The sequence below is a fragment of the Convolutriloba macropyga genome, unplaced genomic scaffold, assembly GCF_964194025.1.
Source record: "Convolutriloba macropyga unplaced genomic scaffold, txConMacr16.3 SCAFFOLD_664, whole genome shotgun sequence".
Classification (NCBI taxonomy): domain Eukaryota; kingdom Metazoa; phylum Xenacoelomorpha; order Acoela; family Convolutidae; genus Convolutriloba; species Convolutriloba macropyga.
In genome coordinates, this window is record NW_027450969.1 from 42,456 (window position 1) to 66,451 (window position 23,996).

General features: G+C 39.0%; 1 protein-coding gene across 1 annotated transcript in view; it reads left to right on the plus strand.

Moving 5' to 3' along the window:
- Nucleotides 1-6,545: 6,545 nt before the first annotated feature.
- LOC142356312 (uncharacterized) overlaps nucleotides 6,546-23,996 on the plus strand; it is a gene marked incomplete at its 3' end in the record, with an annotated part of 30,348 nt that continues 12,897 nt past the window's right edge. The window contains exons 1-3 of the mRNA XM_075408247.1: nucleotides 6,546-6,684; nucleotides 20,434-20,714; nucleotides 22,235-22,374. Coding sequence (XP_075264362.1) covers nucleotides 6,546-6,684; nucleotides 20,434-20,714; nucleotides 22,235-22,374 — 560 coding nt within the window. The remainder of the gene's footprint in view (nucleotides 6,685-20,433; nucleotides 20,715-22,234; nucleotides 22,375-23,996) is intronic.

A 23,996-nucleotide genomic window follows, 5' to 3' on the forward strand; every position in this document is an offset into this window, starting at 1 on the left:
CAATCTTTCCAAGCAGATGTTTTACAAAAGTTTAAACATTAACCATTTTTCAGATATGGTTTTGAAATTTAGATTTGGCATCGTATCTTTTTCCGTTAAATTCAAAGTACTACTCTTTTTCAATCCAAATGTATTCGGTACTAAATTTCTGTATAGGTGCTCAAAAATGATTTACTTGCTGCCTAATAAAATACACAAAAAACTAAACGTAAAATCATTCAATATGTGTGTCGATGGAAGAATATATATTTTCTGCACTAGTTGCATCAATTAGGTGCTACAGATTTCGTATTAAAAAATTGGAGAGTTCAAACAGAGCGAAAACAATTTAAAATTCTCCAAAATGTCGACACTTTCTGTAGAGTTATTGCTCACAAGTTGTCATTTCTCCCAAAATTTTAACATGACAGTTCGTGAAAAACTGTGCATAGAAGAGATTCTTCCAAGACAACTCTCCAATTTTGTGAAAGTTTTTACCTAGATCAGAGATGAAATGATCTTTTCACTATCAGTTTTGCAAAGCTCATATTGAACTTGAAACACTTCTCTGGAGCAACTATGAGTACACATTTTTCAAGATGAATTTACACGCCAGAAGTAGCAAAGTAAAAAGTAACAGATTTTCCCCACATCGTTTTGCATTATTGATAAAATCTCTATCAATTAGTTAGACTCAAGATCCAGATGAAAAATTTTCTCCAAAAAGTTTTCCCGAAAATCAATTTTTCATCAAACTTTTGAAATGTTGATTATATCATTATTGTATTTTAAGTAAAAAAAATACTATTTAAAATTATTTTCTCTTCATTTGTCTTATAATTGACCTTATTTTTGATATCGAACAAATTAAATGAGAAGTTGAAGAAAGTTTGTTTCAAAAGTTACAAGAAAGATAGAAAAAAAATGTCACATTGACGATCCGCACTGAACGTCTTCACGCACAATGATGCAATAATTTGATGGTTCAATGAATTTAGAGTCAACTGGAGAAAATACATTTTAATGTCAGCCAAGCAAAAGTTGAGAGGGCCATTCCAGTATTGACAAAGATGACATTCTGCGTCGTAATAATCTCAAATAACTGCTTTTTTTGTTCTTCATACTATCAATTCCTAAAAAGAAGTCATTTTTGCTAAATGCAGTAGTATATGAGCTTTAACCTACTTGTGGACCTGCTTCTGGCTAGTATTTTGCAGCAGTTTACTTCTTTCTTTCTCAACAAAAAAGGACCCGCACGCACATGAAAAAAACCACTCATGAAGGACTGATTGAATTCTAATAAATTCTTGCTGCTCATCAAACTGTTGCCATTTGAAAAGAGCTAGCATCATTATCAGTTGTTGTCTGTAGCAAAAATTTTGCAAGATTAAAAAATGTAGAGAAAAACGATTTTTGTCCGTTCTTTCATCATGTGGTCGCCTTTCCAATTTTATGTTTTTGAATATCCCTTAGAAAACTTTTTGCTTACCTTAAGTCATCGAAACACCTTAAAAGATGGAGGGTTAGAATAAGGAAAAATTACAATTTATAGCATGTAATTGAGCAAAATTTAAATGAAAAAGAAAGACTATTTCGTTTTCCGTTTTTTTGGAGCTTTTTTTATGTTATATAGAGCCAAAAATTATAGTAATCTCTCTATTTTATCATAAGTTTTTGTCTAAATTGAAGATTTTTAACTCTAAACTCAACAGAACCGGCTGGGAAGATCAACAAAATTTATATTTGAACAAAAATTTGTCTTGTCACTACAATAACTTTTCTGTTATACTGGTCCCAAATACTCCAAATTTTTTCAATTCTCAGAAAGTCCAATAATGCCATTTATTGTGTAAAGTTTTTAAATCACGCTGAAGAACTACTCTTGGGCCACCTCAGAAATTTTTAGAATTAATTTATTGTTTTATGTAAAAGTATTTGATATTTTTCATTTCAAATCAAATAATTTATCATTTTCTTCTACTTCTGCCGTTGGATTAAATTTTCCACGATAAGCAGACGTTAATTTGAAAAATTTTTTTACTAGAGCAGCCACTGTTGAATTTTTTGTTTTGTTTATTGTTTTCCTTTTTCTCTCAGAAATTGTTTTCTGTTGTTTTTTTCTAAGCAAGGTGTATCCCAATTGCATAAGCCTCTGGCAAATGAAGTCAACTAATTATAGGCCAATAAACTGTCTGAAAGATATTTCTTGTTCCAATAGAAGAGTCAATTTAATTTTTTTCCCAAATTTCATAGTTTCTAACAACTATTCGGATCTCGTATTCTAAACCTTTTTGTGTTTGGATGGAATAAACAACCTTTTGAACTGCAGAAAATGTGAAATGAGTACGAAGAGGGGAAACATCTGGCGAAAAGTGAAAAACAAACTGTTTTCATCTTTTTCTTATGTCTTTTAAATACTCAATTTTTATCGAGGAATTCTGTTTTCTGTCGGACAGATCAATATAAAAAGAGAACAATTGTAGTTATATAATTTACTGACTCATAATCTTTTTTTAGCACTTGTACTATTTTTTTTAAAAAAAAACTTAATGTCGTCCTCGGTTCCACCCCATCCCCCAAACTTTTGCTTTTTCCCTTCTCCTGTTTTCTTTTAATTTTTTGAACAGCTCATCTATCTGAACATGCATTAATTTTTGTAGTTTTAGCATTTTAGTGTCAAATTCAACCTCTAATGGCGACAAAAAGAAACTTCCATATTTCTAATTTCGATGCGAATACAAAAAGCGAAATTATTAAAGCAAGTTTTTGTAATCTGGTGTAATTTCTATAAAAGTAGTTTAATGACAATTTCATGAAAAATTATATAGAAATAATTTTATACTCACACACCCTTCTTTCAACCCCTAATTTTTTTCTGTTCTGTTTTTCTTCCAATTTTTAAAGTACCCTCCCCTTTTTAAATCTCAGATAAAGTTAGCAATTTTTCAATTAAAGTCAAAACTAGCATTTAAGGGCTACCAAATGTTTCTCTTTTTTTTCTCCACGATGCGTAAACAAAAAGTCAAAAAGCCAGCCTCGAATATATATTCCCCATTTTGGAAAAAAAGTTGGAACAATAAGTTGGTGTGTTTATATCATTTGCAATGGTGTGTAAATTAACTCCTTAGAACTCGGTAGCAGCTATGAAACAAAAATGGTGCCAATGAGCGTCAATTAGCGTAATACTTGTTCAGCTGACGAATGATCCGATCCCAAACACAACCACGTATAGGTTGATTGAACCGGATCTCGTCACTGGGAGAACGCTTCTTCGCAATATAACGTAGAATTTTGCAAGTCATGCAACCATGATGATGCAACAATGAGCAGCTGGTTTTGCCCAGACAAAGTAGCAAAAAGTGTAAAGCAACCAGATTTCGTTTGCTCCATAGAGATATATTGTAGGCGAAAAAATACTAAGAACTTGACTTTCTGTTTTGTGACAATCTTTGAAATATAGCAGTCTGCGCGAATACATGCTTGCCATCAACACGGTCGCAGAACTCTTGAATTTAAAAGCTGTTGCGAGTAAAAATTTTGAGCAGATTTTCTACCAGAAGCTTGAAGAATTATCATTTTTTAGAAAAAGCGTAGCAATTCAATTGATTTCTCGTATCTTTTTCCAGTAATTTTAACATACACTTATTTTAAATCTAAATGTATTTTCTGGGCAAATTTTTTCAAAAGTGCTGTAAGTTGCTTGTTTTCGTCTAATTTGCTAAACTGAAAAAAAAATAAACAAAATATCATTCAATAAGTGTCTCAATGAAAATCTAATATAAGATGAATGACTCTAATATAGTTTTGTTTATTATAGATGAGCTAACTGACGAATTAAAATCTCTGACTGTCATTTCTAACTAATTCTATAAGTGTCAATCTCGATGAAAATCTGATAAAAGATGAACGACTATAATATAGTTATGTTATAGATTAGCTAACTGATGAAATAAAATTCTCAAATCACTGTTTTGTCTCCCGATGTGCTCTTCTTTTGTTGGAGTAACTGTTAATAGTAATAAAGCAATTTTTTCTTATGCTTTAACTTTTTAAAGCTTGTATTGAACTTACTTTTTCAGGTTGAGAATTCTGACTTGTCAAAAGGCCATTACATTGAAAACATTTTTGTATCTTTTCATAAATTGAAGGAAAAAATTCAAATTAGGTCTATTTCCGTAATTTGAGTCTTTTCATAATTTGAATATTTGAAATTTCAAATATTTCTTATATATATATATATATATATATATATATATATATTAGAAAAATTAACCCCAGACAACGTAAAAGAGTATCGAAATTGCCTTCGGTTTTCATAAACTGGGATAAATTTGATGTGATTTTAAACACTGACTCTCTAACTAAGTTGAACGTAAATCTTAGACCCCTTCGGGACTTTTAGCCACCACTCTGGTGCAGGCGCCGTCGTGTCAGGGTACTGAAAACCTAGGGCAAATAAGATTTATGTTCTAACATACGCATAGAGGGCAAATTTTTCACATCACTGTTGCATTGTTGCAGTAGGAGAAAATCTTAAGTTGAAAGGAGGTAAAATACCTAATATGAAATTTGAAATTTGTAAAAATTGCATTTCGTTCTCCTAGCAGGAACTGTCTTTTTGTTTTCGTTGGCCTTGAATAGAATGGGTTCACACAAGTCGAAATCTGCTATTGCTGGTAGTCTCACTCTGCGTCCCAACAAGAGTTCAACTGGAGTTTTGCTCCTCGTCTTTGAAGTGTTGCGATGCGTCATCAGTGCCCTTTGCAGGAATGCTCCAAATGACACATTAAGGTTGGGACTCCACGCTTGAAGTGCCCGCTTCACTGTCTGAACTGCTCTTTCAGCTAACCATTAGCTCTTGGATGATAGACGGGTGATACTATTTTCTTAATTCCCAGTGATTCACACCACTGTTTAAGGTCACCACTCACAAATTCAGATACCAGATAAAAATTCAGATAAGATAAACATCAGATACTAAAGTTTTCGGTATTCCAAATCTTGCAAAGATTTGACTAAGATGTATTTTAACTGTTTCTGATGTTCTATTTCCCACGGGGAAAGCTTCTATCCAGCCAGAACCCGCGTCAACAATTACTAATATATTGCCTTGGTCCTGAACATAACCCCAATTCATTGGGAGCCGTTCCCAAACGTCGGCTTCTGGCCACGAAGAGACTGTTTTTCCCAGGCTAGGCCTGTTCATTTGACAATTTTTACATTTACTAACAAAGTGTTGAACGTCTTGGGTAATGCCAGGCCACCAAGCTATCATTCTGACTGATGCCTCAGTTGCATTCTTCCCGGGATGTGTCTCATGCGCTTTAGCCAAAACCAAGTGTCGTAGTTTGGGTGGAATGAAAGGAACAAAACCTCTGAAGATGATTCCATTATGTAAAGTAAGTGCATCTTTCTGTTGTTCGAATCCTTTTTCCGCTTCTGAACATTGTTTCCAATTGCCGCTTTTGATTCGTTTCATTCTGTCCTGGAAGAATCTGTTTGTTCCAATTTTAGTTTTGATTTCTGCATGGGTCACCAAATCACTCTGGGCGAAGTAGATGTTATTGATTGCGAAGCACACTCGATCGTTGTCCAATTCGTTTTCGTCAAATTCCATTCTGCTCAAAGCATCTGCATGGGGTATCTGCTCTCCTGGCGTGTACTTCAACTCATGGTCGAAACTCATTAGAGCTATTGCCCATCTTGTGATTCTCGCTGGTGCTGTCTTCGGGATCTCCTCGTCTGGTGCAAAGAGATATTTGAGTGGTTTGTGGTCAGTCTGTAGGGTAAATCGTCTTCCAAGAAGGAATTGCTTCAATCTTGTGACCACAAAGATAATTGCCAGTGCTGTCTGGAGGGTACTGAAAACCTAGGGCAAATAAGATTTATGTTCTAACATACGCATAGAGGGCAAATTTTTCACATCAGTGTTGCATTGTTGCAGTAAGAGAAAATCTAAAGTTGAAAGGAGGCAAAAAACCTAATATTGAATTTGAAATTTGTAAAAATTGCATTTCGTTCTCCTATAGTAACAAAAAATATTTTTCCATCGGTTTCAAATAAGATTAGAACATGAATATAAGCAATCCTCCAGCTTTGTACCCAGCAGACGAGCTCAAGTGCCCTCGTGTTGTTGGATAAAACTATGGTGGTTAAAATAATGCTCTAAAGCAAAATTAGGGGACTTCATTGTATGATCAACCCGGCGCAAATTGTCCCGCAGTTTCTTATCATTTATATATGCTCTCTAGCTACAGAATAATATTTGACAGCTATTCCGGCTGAAAACTTGTTTCCATTTTAAAATTTAGTTGATCAAATAATTATTAGAGCAAAAAAAATTCTTTCAAATTTTTTTCTGGGATCTTTTCCGCTTAAAGTTATACCTCAATTTATCACCCCAGTTACGAACTGTGTGTTGTGTTAGAGCGTGTTTCCATGTTTTCAAAATAGCCCATTCATCAGGTAGGAGGTTGCCAATAATAAACAAATACTCACTAAGCTAAAGGGGAAAGAACGGAAAAGATCTGCATTAGGAAATCTGGAAACGGCATAATCGACTAAAAATGGACTCTGAGAAGTTCCAGAAAGGTCAAGGTGACTATCCAGTTGTTTATTACGGCTTAGACAAGGGTGGAGTAAATGTTAAGATGTATGGACTAAATGGGCAAAGTCATAGACAAGGACTGAACCCTGCTCTACCAGGTTACCATATTCATATAACAGCATTCACTTGAGATTTTGTCCTATTCTAAGTATTAATTGCATTAAATTCAAGACGGTGAATTCAGAGTCCCATTATTCTGACTCTAATTATTTGAACATCTTATTGTTAAAATTCCAACATGTTTATCCTTTCCTCCCACTTGGTGATAACCGGATAGAACCTGTAATCCCCGTACTACCATACATCTGGCATAGATATCGTCTTTGCTTTTGTGTAGGAGTAACTTAAAATTCTCTTACCTTGACATCCTCCTACTTTATTATTGTAATAACTCCCAAAAATTTATCCTAGTTGTGAGGTTTCCTGATTTTTTTCGATACATTTCGCCACTGAAAACTATAATTTTGGCAGAGAAAAGAACGTTGTTTAAGTTTTGTCCTCCGTTATAGAGCTATTATAAGCACTTTAGAATACAGATTTCATTTGAATCACATTACCTAAATAAAAAATCAATCTGAATCAATTTATAAAAAAGGTCCGAGGGCAGAAATAACTGTCTTCGAAACCCAATTTTGATATGTTGTTCGAAACGGTCGGCTCAGTCATAACTAATTCGCCATTGGCGAACATATTTTATCTCAAGATACAACAAGTGAACCGAAAGTCGATACACTTTGATAAAAAAAAACATGCTAAAACATGATAAATCATGCCATGTTGTTGACGTGGCTCTTGCTATGAAAACTTCAAGATGTGTACCGTAGTCTTTATGAAGATCTTATCATGATATAGGGTGAATTGTAGGTAATTTATGTTCTCATGAAGATATTTCAAATTTTGCGAGAGATGTAGAGATCATGCATGTCTCATCAAGGTGTATCAAGTATCGATTCACTAGGCTGTCTGGAAAATCAAATGCCAAGATTTATTAAACCTAACCAAAAACATAGAATTAAGCCAAATTCGTCTCCACGAGAACTTTTTTCCCCAATTGTCCTGATTTTTGCTAAAACAAGCCAACTATAGTTTCTGCAGAAATAACTCTGGGTCTTTACCATTATAGCCCCCCCCCCCCCCAGCTTAGTGGTCAGATAACCTATAGCCCCCCAAACGTGGTAATTATATCATAATGGGGGGCTATAATTTCATGGGGGGGGGGGGGCTATAATGGGAAAGACCCCCTACAGAATTCATCATTTTGCAGGCAGGAAATCTGTAAAGAATGCAATAAAGCATTGAATCAATTTCACTTCGCCAATTGAATCTTGCTGTGAGTTTAGGTGCAATTGAATCTCGCTGTGTGAATTAGATTTTATAACTGTTTCTAATGAATTTCTCTCCTTCAAAAGACTGTGACTGTGAAAAAACAAGAGTATTACAAGAGAATTTCGTCAAATAACTTTGAATAATGTAAATTGTTTCGTATTTTTTTTCGATTTTCTATTTTCTCGAACAAAAGTATAACAATTATGAATTTCTCCCAATAACCTATTGCAGCAATTATGCTTAAAATGTTGATGCATTATTGGTCTAGAGGAAGTATAATTTGTTTGCGTAAATACCAGTTTTGATGGTTTTGAATTTTTATCATTTTTTACATCAACGCCCTCGCAGTTCTTCACCCTATGATCATTTTTTTAACATAATTATATTGATCCAGTTGGTGTTTTTTATGCAATTTTTTGCTTAAACAATTTTTCGTCTGAGTTTTCGTCCTCAAAAACGGGATAAGCAGGTAGCGCCCAGTGGGCATTAGGTTCCCTTACAGCCTTTCAGCTCACTAGTCTCCAAGTATGCGATTCGCAGAAACTTTTGGAAACTTATACTTATGGTGTGAAGGTGCAACCCATCCGTTGCAACCCCCCCCCACCGCCAATGCGCTCACCTCACTCCCCTTCAATTGAGCTAAAGCTAGCCTCACTAAACCGTGGCTAGCTACTGACGAAGCCAGGTTATGTTTTAAACGGTTATGTTTTGAACTGAAGACGGTTATGTTTTAAATTTTTTTTCGGATCTTTCCCATAATAGCCCCTCATGAAATTATAGCCCCCTTCATGGTTTCATTAGTATGATGGGGGGCTTTAGGTTATCTGACCACTAAGCCGGGGGGGGGGGCTATAATAGGAAAGACCCCATTTTTCTACCGAAGCCTCAGGTGGCTTAAATTGGCATCTAAACATCTAAACTGCAACGCCAAACAACACGGTTTCTATCACCGGGAAGCTTCCGTGGTAACACAAGTGTAGACTCTGTCGGAGAATAACAGAAGTTCGGAAGATTCAATGCAGATACTATAAACATATAAGCTCCAAAACGTACAATCGCACAACGTATATAGTCAGTCTATAAGCAAACAACGTCTGTAGCAACATCGATCAATGTAACAAGTGAAAACTTAGACGGCAAGGTTTTTTCAATGCTCTTTTACTGGTTTTTTGTCTGATGTCATTCACGTCAAAATCAGTTCGTATTCAATCGGCAAGTGTCTAGAAAACCTAAAAATATTAAGCCTAAAACCAGCTTAATCGATACATATAGTGGTTATATTTACTTAAAATTAGGTTAAATGAACTTTTTTGGAACTTTCTACGTATATTAGAACGTATTTTATTAATTCAGAACGTACGCATTTGAATACTCGATTCTGATTGGCTAATAATCTCGCTTACTTATTTACTTCGTAACATCCTCCGGCCCGGAAGATGTTGGGAAAACTAGTACAAGTTTTACAAGCGGGCGGACGAGTGAACCGGTCGGCGTGCGTAAAACAGCGGAGCGCGCGACGCTATCGGAGCCGTAGCGGAGTTCCACAATCCGAGCAGTTGGGTAGTAACCCCTAGGGTTGGTTTCTTCAACTATCCAAACCAAGTCACCGGTCTTAAGGTGTTGCTCGGCAGGCGTCTGCCACTTAGAGCGTCGGTTCAGCGTCGGTACGTACTCTCTGATCCAACGGGACCAGATCGCATTAGCGTACGACTGCGCACGGGCGTAGCGTTTACGATGGTCAAGCTCATTATTGCCGACAACAGACGGAATACCGGTAGTGTATTCTCCTAGAAGAAAATGGTTGGGCGTTAAAGCGTTCAAATCACTCGGATCAGCGCTTACTGGTGTTAAAGGGCGCGAATTGAGAGCATTCTCCACGAGACAAAAAGTAGTATGCAGTAACTCATCCGTGAGGCGACGCGTGCCAAGAATAGTATACAACACGCGCTTGAAGCTGCGTACCAACCTCTCCCAGATACCACCTTGATGTGGTGCGCTGGGTGGATTGAATCTCCATTTTATACCTTTGTGAGCGAGCTCAGCTGCAATGTTGACAACGTTCCACTTTTCAATACTTTCTCGGAGTTCTTTCTCCGCTCCAATAAAGTTAGTGCCGTTGTCCGACCAAATCATGGCAGGTGTACCCCTACGTGACACAAACCGCTCAACTCCCATAACACAAGAACTGGTGTCCATGGATGTAACTATCTCGACATGGACAGCGCGAGTAGTGAGACAGGTGAAGAGGAAGCCCCACCTTTTCTCAGTAGTACGGCGGACAGTAACATAGAATGGCCCAAAGTAGTCAACGCCAGTGTTCGTGAAGGGAGGAGACTGGTAAGCAAGTCTCTCCTTAGGTAAGTCAGACATGATTGGTTTCATGGTTACAGCTTGTAATTCTCGGCATCTCAGGCAGTGTGCTTTGATGGAACGCAAGGATGATCTTAGTTTCAGTACTGTGTAGTTTTCCTGCACAATTGATCTTAGGTATTCAACGCCCTGATGATAATGCTTTACGTGCGTGTGTTCAAGGAATAGTTTTACAAACGGATGGCGTGCATCTAAGATGATTGGGTACTTAACGTTAAACCCAACTTCAATTAACCGCTTGATGCGGCCCGAGGAACGGATTAGCCCATTTGGACTAATAAACGGTGAATGTGGAGCAATTCGGCTACTCCGTTTAACGAATTTATTGTCAAGAAGATCTTTTCTTTCGGCTTCAAAAGACTCTCCTTGCACCAAGTACTGTAGATGACGCTCGGCTTCGTCAAGCTCAGTAGGGTCAGTAATGCTACCATCGGGGTTACGGTAGCCGGCATGTTTCGGCAAAAGCCGGAGAACGTATGCAGCAATGCGCAAGTACTTTTGATAAGAACTAAACTTATCAAATGGGAATAACGACGGAACGGGAGTTGTCTGTTTTTTAACAGATGTAGCGAGAGAAACAGTGTTTTCTATAATGACTGCTTGGTTGACGCCAAGTTTGATGTTATTAATGACGTCTTTGTTCGGCACGAAAGGGAACCTTGAGTTAGTTAAGAAATGTGGACCATTGACCCAACTGCTTAGTTGCAAAACCTCAGCGGACATTCCACGCGTGCCAGCGTCAGCTGGATTATCCTTAGTTGCGACGTTGTTCCATTGGTCAACGCTGGTATACTCCAAAATTTCACAAACGCGGTTTGCAACAAAGATTGGTTGCTTTTCATTAGAGTTAATCCATTGGAGAACGGTCGTGCTATCTGTCCACATGAATACTTGGTTGACAGGTATTGTAAGTGCTTGTGTAATTTCTCTTTCCAGTCGAGCGGCAAGTAGAGCTGCTTGTAGTTCGAGTTTTGGGATAGTCATTACTTTCATTGGCGCCACGCGCGCTTTCCCTAAAACAAACGCAAGCTCTGTTTTTTCTTGGCCCGTAGGTGTTTTTACACGGGCTCGCAAGAATGCGACCGCACTGAAAATATCCTGCGAACTGTCACCGAACATATGCAACTCTATATTATCAAAGGGTTCACTAAAGTAACTTCGAGGAATTTTGATGTTTTCAAGCTTTGATTTCAAGTCCGCACTCCAAACCAAAAATTTTTGAACCATGTCCTGTGGGAGCTCGTCATCCCATTGCTGTCCTGTGACACGCCAGATATCTTTTAAGAGCAGTCGCGCACCGACGGTAAACGGTGCGACCAGACCAATTGGGTCAAAGACTTTCGAGACAAGACTTAGGACCAAGCGTTGCGTGAGGGACTTGGTGATAGCGCAGCTTGTACCCCGACTCACAACTAAAGTGTCATTAGTGTGATCCCACTTTAACCCTAGCACATGCGATGAACCCTCCTGACATGAAACAATAACCTTGGGCTCAGTAGATTGAGGGGAACCATCAATTCGGTCAGCCAGATTTGGTACATTGCTTACGAACTTTGTAAGCTTGAACCCACCGAGATGGAGAAGATGTACCAATTCCTTCGATCTATTGATGGCTTTCTCGGGAGATTCCACTGAGTCAAGGTAATCGTCCATATAGAAGTTTTCAAGGACGGCTTTTGCAGCTTCTGGGTAAAACTTGGCATTGTCTCTCGCAGTGCGTTGTAATGCATAGTTGGCGCATGTGGGCGAGTCTTTAGCCCCGATTATATGGCGCGTATATTGATACACTACAACGTCAGTTGTGGGGTCCGCCCGCCACAGAAAGCGAAGTGATGGTTGATCTGATGGTAACACGCCAACCTGTAGAAACATTCCCTCGATGTCGGCGGAGACGGCATATGGATGTTGTCGGAAGCGAAGAAGTACGTAAATAAGATTTTGGAGCAGATCAGGGCCAGTGAGCAAAGATTTATTCAGTGAGGCGCCATGAAATTTTGCTGCTCCATTGAGCACCCTACGCACCTTACCTGGTTTGTTCGGGTTTAAAACCGGATGGTGTGGTAGGTACCACTCTTTATCGGACCGGCTCTCAACCTTGTGGGCGTCCGGAACCTCAATTACATACCCCTTATTTAGGTCTTCCTTGATGGTACTAGTATACTTCTCTCTGAGGTCTTCATCCTTGGCCAAGCGTTTTTCCAGCGATTTTAGTTGCACAAGGGAGGAGAAGTAATTATTTGGTAGCTGGATGTTGTCTGCTGCCCACAGCATTCCGACATCGTATCTCAGGCCATTGTGTATGGTGGTACTCTCAAGGATTTCGTGAGGCCTTGCGTCTGCTGCAGATCTTGAGTCGACCTGCTTGTTTGCCCCGAATGATTCAATGTCGTACCATGACTTTACTTGACTTGCTAACTCATTGTCTTGTTCGATATTCACTTTAAAGCACGTTGAGGTTAAACACGAACTTGATGGTAACGGACCGCTTAAGACCCAACCTATGGGCAAGCGTACGGCAACGGGTGAACGCTTCTCATCGGCAGAGAAGTATTCTAACGGGCGGATGGCATGATAGACATCTTGTCCGAGTATCATCTCAATGTCCTTATAGGAATATGTTACGGGATCAAGGACTGCTAAGTGTGGGTAAGTCTCTTGCAGGGCCTGTACATTAATTATATCTGAGCCGACGTTCAGACTCTCTTTAACGAAAGGGTTGACGGTGAATGGTTCGAAATCTTGTTGTTCTCTTGGTTTCACAGTAACTTCAACAACCCTAGTATCAACTACTTCTTCGGTATTAATACCCTTGACAGTTAGCTTTAGTGCTTTACCGTGCAAACCGAGTCTATCTGCGAGACTACGGGCCACCCAAGAGTTACTGCAGGCGGTATCACACAAAACTAAAGCCTTGGTATCTAAACCGGACGAATTGACCAACTGCAATTCAGTCACCTGAAGGAGCCCCTTAACGTCAGCAACAGATGACATTGTTGTGGTCTTATTAGGCTGGAGTTGACTAGAAGTTGCTTTACTTTGACCTGTGTTGCCAGAAGGTTGAATGGTATTGGAATCTGTCGACTGTTTTGTTGGGAAAACCCTATCTGCTCCATGCAATAGTGTGTTATGCGAACTATTGCACCCTTCTGCTCGGCACTTTCTTGGTTGAGGGCACTGGCGGAATGTGTGCTTGTCCCGTAAGCACGAAAAGCAAAGTTTGTTATCCGCCACCAACTTAGCTCTCTGGGTTGGAGTCTTTTCCTTGAAAACTCGACACTCCCATAACCGGTGGTTACCTTTGCATACAATGCATCGAAAGTAAGTATTTGTGGAAGCAGATGGCATTTGCTTCTTTGTTTCCCTTTGCTGCGAATTTAATGCAAACACTTTTGAGGCTGTTTTGGTCTTGGTTACTGAAGTGATGTTTTCTTCAGGTTTGGCCTTGGTTGCGCTTTGTTTCATAAGATCATGGGCCTCAGCCTTTTCTTTAAGCCAATCGTTAAAGTCAAGGAGGGTAGGCTTGACCCAGTGCTTCTTAACCGTAAAGAGTGACCATGACTCTTCCATGTTTGGTGGTAACTTCTGTACCGCTTGGTTAAGTAGGGAAGCGCTCTTCAAGTCAGCATCATATGATAATGACTTGAAAACCCCAACGAGGCTGGATATGGCTGCAGAATAGTTAATGATGTTATCACTATTGTGCATTTTGAGAGGCGGAAAATTGATTAGTTTATCCAAGTGTGCACTTACGACTGCCTGTGGCTGGCCAAATTTACGTTCTAAAGTCCTTAGTGCATCCTTGTACATTAAACCACAGTAAGCAAACTCGGCGATTGCAATCTTTGCTTTACCGGTGACGAGTGTTTTAAGGTATGTCAATTTAACGTCATCAGTGAGCGTTTGCGAGTCAATCGCGCTTTTGAATTGACCATACCAATCGTGCCATTGTAATGGATCGCCATTATACTGAGCAAGTTTCCATTCTGGCAAGGGGTCATTTTTCTTGCTGTTTATTGCGTCAGCCAACATCTTAATCAATGACGCATTTTCCGGTATCGGAGGGGCAGGTGCAGACACCTGCGGACCACTCCAACTCAACGGTGTGGGCCCAACATAAGGGTATGCTGGCTGAAAAACAGGAGTGGCTAGACCAGGTACAACATTACTAGTAGTCGCGATTGGGTTTTCCTGCTATGCACCTGATGGTGGTTGCATATCAATCAAAAGGGGTGAATTCGAATGTATTTGTTGTGGAAAATTAATAACTGATGGTGCGATGTGTGCCTGTACATTTGGAGCAACATTATTTTCGGTACTAATGTCTTGGTTGACTAATGACGGTCTGTGCTGCGGAAAACGCCAATTACTCATATTTGGCACAAAACTTTGGCCAAGAGGAATAGTGGGCATATTTGGGACAGGCGGAACAACAGAACGTACAACTTTGTGTACTCGGTTATTATTATTTTGAAAAGTTTCGTTGACGAGAGGCTGATTACTCAAAGGGGCGTGTGGGATGGGAGCAGTGATGTTAGGTGCGAAGACTGGGTTCGGAATGGGAAGGTCGTTAGGATGAGCGGGTTCGGAGTTGTGCTGTTGAGTGTTTGGACTTGGTGGGGCGCTTGGGTGCGAGGGAACATTTATTGCTGGGGCTGGATGATTTGTTGACAGAAAAGGAGGAAGAGTGGCGTTTGGTGCTCGGGGGACAAAATTAATTTGTTGTCGGGAGAATATACGCGGGGCTGAATCATTCTTAGGAAGACTTGATGTTTCAGGTCCCCTTGAGAATTGAAGTTGTGCGTTGGGAATTAACTTGGAGGCATTATTTTAATTTACTTGCGGTGCGAACGGCTGTGGTGGAATGGGCTGTTGAATGGGTGGTGAAGAAGCCCCTGGGGCGTGTACAGAAGGCGGGTGACTATACGCGGTTACTTGGTTGGTTATGCTTGGAAGCGCCATGCCTTGTTGGCCTGTTTGATCCATTTGCGCCCTTAGGTGCGCCTGGTACAACGCCTGTGTGTTAGTAGCAGCCAAAAAATTTTCAGGTGGAGTATAATAGGGGTCGAGTTGCTGCAAGGTCTCATTGCTTAAAATTTAATTGCCTCGACAATTTTTTGGAATAGAATGCCTTGAAACTTCAGTTTTCTGATCTTCCACTGTTTTGCCGTTGTTGTGGCTAGGACATTCTGGAGGGTCAATCATAACCTGTGGTTCACTAGTTTTCTCCTCATTGTGAAAACTTAAAGCAAGTGAAGTGTTGATCCAGTCTTGGACAGCCTTTTCACTTCTCATTGAGCTCCTAGCACTTGCAGTTGTTTCAGATTGGCTACCTTTGGAAACAGCGTCCAGCAATTGAAGTTCTTGCAGAGTTGCCTCTGCCAACCGTTTCCTGTTGCTTTCCTCCAGTTCATCCAATTCCATTTGCTTTTTCTGTTTAGCAAGGCGAATGGCTGCCTCATTCTGTTTTTCAATTTCTTCGCGCTTCATTTTAGCAATAACATAATCATGTTACTCACTCGCTTTATCATCAGCAGAGTTGATGTAGTTTCTTGCTGAAGTGAGTATCTTGTCGTTCTTAGTTGTCATTGCCTCCAAGTAAGACTCTAATGAAGGAACAAGTACACTTGGATCCTCCGTTTTTTCAGCAAATGCAATCAGGTCCTCATTTTTGTTTACAACAGTCATAAATGCTTCGTTGCACTTTGTTACTAGGCTTTCAACTTTCACTCGCCTACTTTGGCTATTTATACAATGAAGAATATCTTCATGTATAGCATGCAATTCAGATTCACGCTTTGACCTGGCAGCTAACAACTTTTTGACTTTTTGATCAAGACTATTAGACATCGCGATGTTATTATTTCCAAATACCAGCAAAACTACCACAGCACACGGTTACCTATTATATGCACACTCCAAACAAATCAAATCCAAGTAAAACAAACCCAACGCAAAAGACACCAGACACGGCAAACTGTAGACAGTCTGTAAAACAAACCAGCCAAAGAGCAAAGAAGGTCGTCGAGCACACTGTGCCCGATAAAAACAGAAGTGGAGCGCTGAACGCTATGCGCTCAACGCGGAGGGAGGCAAAGGACACACGGGAAGTCGAGCGAGCAACGCGCGACGAAACGGAGACGTTACGGACGGAAAGTCGAGCGAGCAACGCGCGACGATACGGAGACGTTACGAACGGAAAGTTGAGCGAGCAACGCGCGACGTGACGGAAACGGGACAGACGAGAGGTCGAGCGAGCAATGCGCGACAAAACGGAAACGGGACGTGTGGGAAAACAAACGAACCGGAACGGTGGGAAAGAACGGGCGGGAAATGAGTTCGGAAAGAACTATGTTAGCAAAAACTCAAGCAAACAACCTAGCCGTAACTCCAGAACAAACTTAAGTCACACCCTAGGAAGAAGTAAAGAAGCTACTGCAAGACAATCTAATATAGTTCATAATGGGTCTATAACGACAAATTTAACAACAAACTATTTTACGGCAATGCAGTAGTACACTAAAAGGATGAAAAGGTCGAGAAATTTATTAGCCGTAACTCCAGAATAAACTTAAGTCCCATCCTAGCAAAATCCAAACCGTAACAAACAATCAGAATACTAACGTTATTAAACAAACTACAGCAAAATTTAATAAACTACAACAGAAGGGCTAGTAAATTAGTAGAGTTGAAAAGTCAAAGGACAACCCAGCCGTAACTCGAGAATAAACTTAAGTCACACCCTAGAAAGCTATAAGACCTAAACAACAAAGCAGCATACTAGCATACTCAACATACTGCAGCAAAAACAACATCATACTTCATCACATATAACATACTACATCGAAGGAAAAATTAAGCGGAGAAAAACAACTCTGAATGAAAGAAAAAAACGGAATGATTGGAGACGAAAACGAAAAACAAAATTTTGGGAGAGCGACGTTGATGAAAAATGAACGGGAATTGTGAATAACGAAGTTAAGGAACGAAAAAGAAGCGGACGGTACGGTACGAAAACGAGATACAGTTTTTTGTGGTCCACTTGTGGTATCTGGCGTCACCCGTCTTGATTGGTCTCTCGCTTTTTTCCTGGATGTACGTGAAACCTCTGGTGCGGCTTTTTGCCTTGTTTGTCATCCAATTCTCAGCTCATGGTCGAGTGATGGTGGCTCACAAGTGATTGGCGAGAGCATCGACGGTATCCAAAACAACCAATCCAGTCTCAGTGGCCAGATTTGCCTCTTTCAGGGATGAGAGGACACTGCCAGACGCTTCGATTGAACTGGCTCCACCTCCTGCGGCCATTATGCACTCCACCGGGATCTGATACTGAATTAGCTGTAGCGCTGACTGAGATACAGATCTTCTTGTTTGAGAAAGTGGTGCTCTTCACATTGGCTGCACTAAGTGGGTTCACTAATGGCTGTCCCAGTGCCTTCAAATACTCACACCCTAGGAAGAAGTAAAGAAGCTACTGCAAGACAATCTAATATAGTTCATAATGGGTCTATAACGACAAATTTAACAACAAACTATTTTACGGCAATGCAGTAGTACACTAAAAGGATGAAAAGGTCGAGAAATTTATTAGCCGTAACTCCAGAATAAACTTAAGTCCCATCCTAGCAAAATCCAAACCGTAACAAACAATCAGAATACTAACGTTATTAAACAAACTACAGCAAAATTTAATAAACTACAACAGAAGGGCTAGTAAATTAGTAGTGTTGAAAAGTCAAAGGACAACCCAGCCGTAACTCGAGAATAAACTTAAGTCACACCCTAGAAAGCTATAAGACCTAAACAACAAAGCAGCATACTAGCATACTCAACATACTGCAGCAAAAACAACATCATACTTCATCACATATAACATACTACATCGAAGGAAAAATTAAGCGGAGAAAAACAACTCTGAATGAAAGAAAAAAACGGAATGATTGGAGACGAAAACGAAAAACAAAATTTTGGGAGAGCGACGTTGATGAAAAATGAACGGGAATTGTGAATAACGAAGTTAAGGAACGAAAAAGAAGCGGACGGTACGGTACGAAAACGAGATACGAAGATAATAAGAAGACAATTTTTTTTTTGAGCCGGAGGTTGTGAGTTTATATCTCAAACCATTATCTGTCCAATTTTTCAAATTTCGGTCAATTTTGCAAATTCTTGATTACGGAACGGTAATCCAGTAAACTGGACGGTTTTAAGCTTGAAAGTACGATTTATCAATATTCGGCATTGATTTTGTAAATTTTTTGATTTACCTCAAAATTGACCAAAGATTTTCAAAATTGAACAATATAGCATTATGTGCTCACTTTCTTTTTCTCATATCTGAGGTCATATTTTTGCTATGTAACCATAATGGACCATTTTGTCTGAATTTACCAACTTTCGACCAAAAATTTTCAAAATCGATGTTTTTTTTTCTCTTAAAAAGTTTCTCAGCTCCCTTCTCCAAAAAAGACTGTATTTCGCTGAGACTTTTCAAGATAGTTCTACTTGCTTTTCTTTACAATCTGGCGGAAAAAGATTTGTAATATTTCAAGTCTAAGTATATATAAAGGTTTCTCAGCTCCCTTTTCTAAAAATTATTCTATTTCGCTGAGACTTGTTAAGATAGTACTACTTGCTTTTCTTTGCAATCTGGCGGAAAAAGATATGTGAATTTCAGAAGTTTTGCTCTAACTCCAAGCCTCAGGGTTTTTGAACTAAAAAAAATTATAATGGGTAGGTTATCGGCAACCGAAGAAATTATCCGAAAAAAAGGAGTATGAGTCAAAAAAAGATCAAGCTAGATTTGCCTGTAAGTAAACGAATTTTCAAAATCGATGTCTTTTCAGTTCTAAAATTTCAACAGCAGGGGTTATTGGTGACCTTTTATCACGAAATCGTAAGAATAAATTCGTTGTCTAACAAATTGGAGTTTGGGGTGGCTAAATTTGCTAATATTGTTTTTTTTTCAAAATTGCTTGATTTTAATACCCAATGCAACATGAAAAGAAAACCACGGGTTGGATTTCTTGCCGTCTATACTCCGATAAGTAAATAAAGGCACAAATTTATTCCAAATTTTATAGTTCTGTCTTACAGTTTTTTGTGGTCCACTTGTGGTATCTGGCGTCACCCGTCTTGATTGGTCTCTCGCTTTTTTCCTGGATGTACGTGAAACCTCTGGTGCGGCTTTTTGCCTTGTTTGTCATCCAATTCTCAGCTCATGGTCGAGTGATGGTGGCTCACAAGTGATTGGCGAGAGCATCGACGGTATCCAAAACAACCAATCCAGTCTCAGTGGCCAGATTTGCCTCTTTCAGGGATGAGAGGACACTGCCAGACGCTTCGATTGAACTGGCTCCACCTCCTGCGGCCATTATGCACTCCACCGGGATCTGATACTGAATTAGCTGTAGCGCTGACTGAGATACAGATCTTCTTGTTTGAGAAAGTGGTGCTCTTCACATTGGCTGCACTAAGTGGGTTCACTAATGGCTGTCCCAGTGCCTTCAAATACTCAGTCAGTCCGGTTCGCTGGTAGTACAGAGATGTTGCATATAACTGCTGTCGGCAATTCACAAAAAATATTTGTCGTAAACCGGGAGCGGTACCAATGTAAACTCTATCGGAGAATAACAGAAGTTCGGAAGATTCAATGCAGATACTATAAACATATAAGCTCCAAAACGTACAATCGCACAACGTATATAGTCAGTCTATAAGCAAACAACGTCTGTAGCAACATCGATCAATGTAACAAGTGAACTTAGGCGGCAAGTGAACAAGTGAACTTAGCAACATCGATCAATGTAACAAGTGAACTTAGACGGCAAGGTTTTTTCAATGCTCTTTTACTGGTTTTTTGTCTGATGTCATTCACGTCAAAATCAGTTCGTATTCAATCGGCAAGTGTCTAGAAAACCTAAAAATATTAAGCCGAAAACCAGCTTAATCGATACATATAGTGGTTATATTTACTTAAAATTAGGTTAAATGAACTTTTTCGGAACTTTCTACGTATATTAGAACGTATTTTATTAATTCAGAACGTACGCATTTGAATACTCGATTCTGATTGGCTAATAATCTCGCTTACTTATTTACTTCGTAACAACAAGCAAGGTTTAGTAAACAAAAATGGTGAAATTTGCTTTTAGTGAGACACCCATGTGATTGCCCTCCTGCACCCTGTTGCCAGCCACAGTCTCAACTTCCCTCTCAACCCACACCCCCACCACCACCTCAAAGTCAATCAAACAAACCAGATACACCACCTAGAATGGGCGAAAGGTTTTTCGCATCCCAAGACGTGAACGATTTGTGGCATTACATCACCCATTTTGCAACTCCACCCTCCACATGTAGGAGTGGGCCTGCTATGACGGTGTGTAGCAGTACTCCACCTGGAACTAATTGCGGGACAGCTAGATCAGCTGAGGTGAGTCGACAACGGATCTTTTCCGTTTGTGCCCCCCCCCCCCCCCCCCAGTTACAGATCACCTGCTATTACATAGTAAATCATTATGTAAAAATATGCCTCTTTAGAACGCATTTATGAGTAAACTGAGCTTTCATGTAAAATTTAGAATACATTGTCGTCATGTGATGACGACAATGATTCCGCTATGCATTTATTACTTCGCCAAGCAAAATTTGACAAAAACAATCCATTACTAAAAAAATGCTATCCTTTGAGACAATAACCTTTGAGACTAAACTTTGAGCCCATCGGCACCTGAAATGGAGAAATTGCTTTCTCTTAACTCATAATTGCTACGCTCCATGCAATAAGGAATTGCTACCCCCCACCTACCACACAAAGTGTTTCAGTTGTGAACCGGTGTAAATCGAGGACCTTCTCTAGATATTTTTACACATGTCCAATCTTTGATCATGTTAAAGTATAGATTGGCCAGCCTAATTGTCAGCGAAAGTTTACTATGAATTTATTTTGATCAGAATAAGTTGCATTCAGTTCAAAATGCCACTCTGGCCGAGAAGCTCGTTGATCCGACAATTGAAAACAAACATTTTTGGGGTTGAAGTGCTTTTTGTATTTAGTATTTTTGAAGTACTACATAAGGCAAAAGAAAAGGGGCATAGTAATTTACCTGCGCTCAGGACTCAATTTGGGCTTCCGCGTTACTTCCGGGAAAAAGAAGTGGAAGCTCAGATGTAGTTCATAGCACAGTTAAAATTACTGGGCGACTTGAGCAAAAAGACGAAATCTCGTTCCTCGGCGCACGCGAGAGAGCGGTCGCGAAACAAAAAATCATATATACAATGGACTGGCACAGAATAACTATATCGCAGTTCAATTCAACATCATACTGTTACGAGTGCGTAGAATAACATATCATATGGAAAATGAAATTTCTAAGAATTTACATAGAAAAAAAGAATTGACTACTTTATAGTTGGTAACATACAGTTGGGTTTTGTAACATACACATTTCCTAGGAGTTGTCTGGAATTTTTGGAATGGTCTGTTCTCTGAACTTGGACTGAACAGACCAAAAATTACTATGATTTTCGAGACGTGGCATACTGATAAGGAATTACACTTGAAGCAGATTGATTAAGTACTGTTTTACAGCGACATACTGGTTTTGCAAAACTTGTACCGAAAACGGGTTTCACCGTTAAATGCCGGTTGTTATTGTTGGCAAAAAACCAAAGTTTTTGGTCACGTTTTATTTTCGGATTTTCAGACCATCGCAGCGCTGAATCACGATTTTTCAATTCTACAATTTTAATCTGACCGGTATCTTTTATGACTTTTCATGTAAAACTCAAGTCTGAACACATTCTTCATTCAGAAAAAAACTAAGCTTGCAAAAACTTCCTCTGCAATGAACACTTTTAACTCTGTAAATATTCTGAAATTCATCTACATTGAATCTTTTATCAAATTTCCTTGTTATCATGGGCACAGTTGAAACTGAGTGTTTTTCGTAGGCTGGTCAGCAGAAAGAATGTTGTGGAGATACAAACACCTGTCTGCCTCATGGTGTGGTACAGGAGCGCACTCAATTGGTTTTCGACCAAATCCAGAATGTCAAGAGCATCATACAAAACATACGACAGAGCGTCAAAGAGTAAGCTTCTTTCTTTGCATAGGCCCTCATTTGTCTAGTTCAGCAGGGTTCAATTTGTAATCTTTTACCCGCTTGACAATAATGCGGCAGTGAATAAATTCAACTTGTCTTTCCCATTATAACTCGCCATAAAATTATAGCCCCCATTATTGTATATTTACCATAATTGGGGGCTATAGGTTATCTGACCACTAAATTGGGGGCGGGGGGGGCTATAATAGGAAAGACCCAATTCAACAACCGTCTTTGACGGGTTTAAGGTTTGGTACTATCACGCTAATATTTCTAAGCGGCAATAACCTCGATCCGATCGAATTCGAGAGCGCACATCGGTGAAAATGAAGGCCAAAATTTCTTAGAAAAACGCAATAAATGCTAAACTTAGCCTTGTAATTTTCTAATTAGCTGATCAAAATTTTCTCTGAGCCTTAACCTAAATTAGAGAATAGGATATGGGCAAAACCCAGGTTAGGCGAAAGAAATTTTTGTTTTTTGGAGCGCAGAAAAATTTTTTGACAAATTTTGAGCTGCAAATAAACTGAAAAGCTGCAAGTGCTTAATATTTAGAAAAAACTCGGACTGTGGCTGTTATCCGGTAAAGACAATTCATAGGGACACTTTTGTACTTTATAACTACGTCAAGTCATTCTGAAGTACCGCCTTTAATTGTTCTAATTGGTACTTGCCTAAATACCTTTTGCCTCATCGATATATCACCCAAAATCACACCTGCCACTAAATTGCTCTGCGCAAAATTTTATTTGCTATCGCAATCTTTGTAAGTCATTTCGATAACCAATTAGAAATGTTTCCGCAATTTTATATTGTTTCCGTTGTAATAATTGTACAGCCAAAATAGCATTACCGACACCGTCTCTTATTTTCGACTTCTTTTCTCCCCAATGAAAAACAAAATCTGTTGAATGATGATGTTTACACGATATCTTCTTTCTGGAATCGAAAATAGCCCGGTAATGAATTCGGATCAAAAAGCTAAGAAAATGCAACTATATTTTTCTGGACAATTGTTTTTGAAAGTTGATTTAATGGTTGGTTTTGAGTATTGCCACTTTTCTCATTATAGAATCATCAGTTCGTTTTGACAAATAATAATTTTGAGTGATCTTTTGATAAAATCAGACAATAGAGCAATAGTTTCTTGCCACCAACGCTATTTGTGAAAACAAACAATCAAAGTTTTTTCTATGATTTTTAACTCAACTTACTTTGCTATTGCTACTCCCAAAAATCATAACTGCACTCTCAATCTTACATATATATTTTAAACTTGAATCCATTCGTTTTTCCAAGGGCTTTTCTTCTTTGTCTTGATCTTCCAAAGTAATTTGAAGTAATTAAAATTAGGAGTGTCCAATGAAAAACTCATAAGAACGAATTGTGCCATTATAATCCAGACATATATAGATTTTGTAGGAAACAATTTATTGAGATGCAGCATTACAGATAAGATATTTTTGATTTCCTGGTATTCTGGTACATATAGATTAAATTCACAAAATCGACATTGAACATTTTTTTTGTTTCTTTAACGTCCGCGAATTATTTCAGGTTGATTTGAATTTCTTTCATCTTTCCTATCAAAATTTTGCGCAAAAAATTGA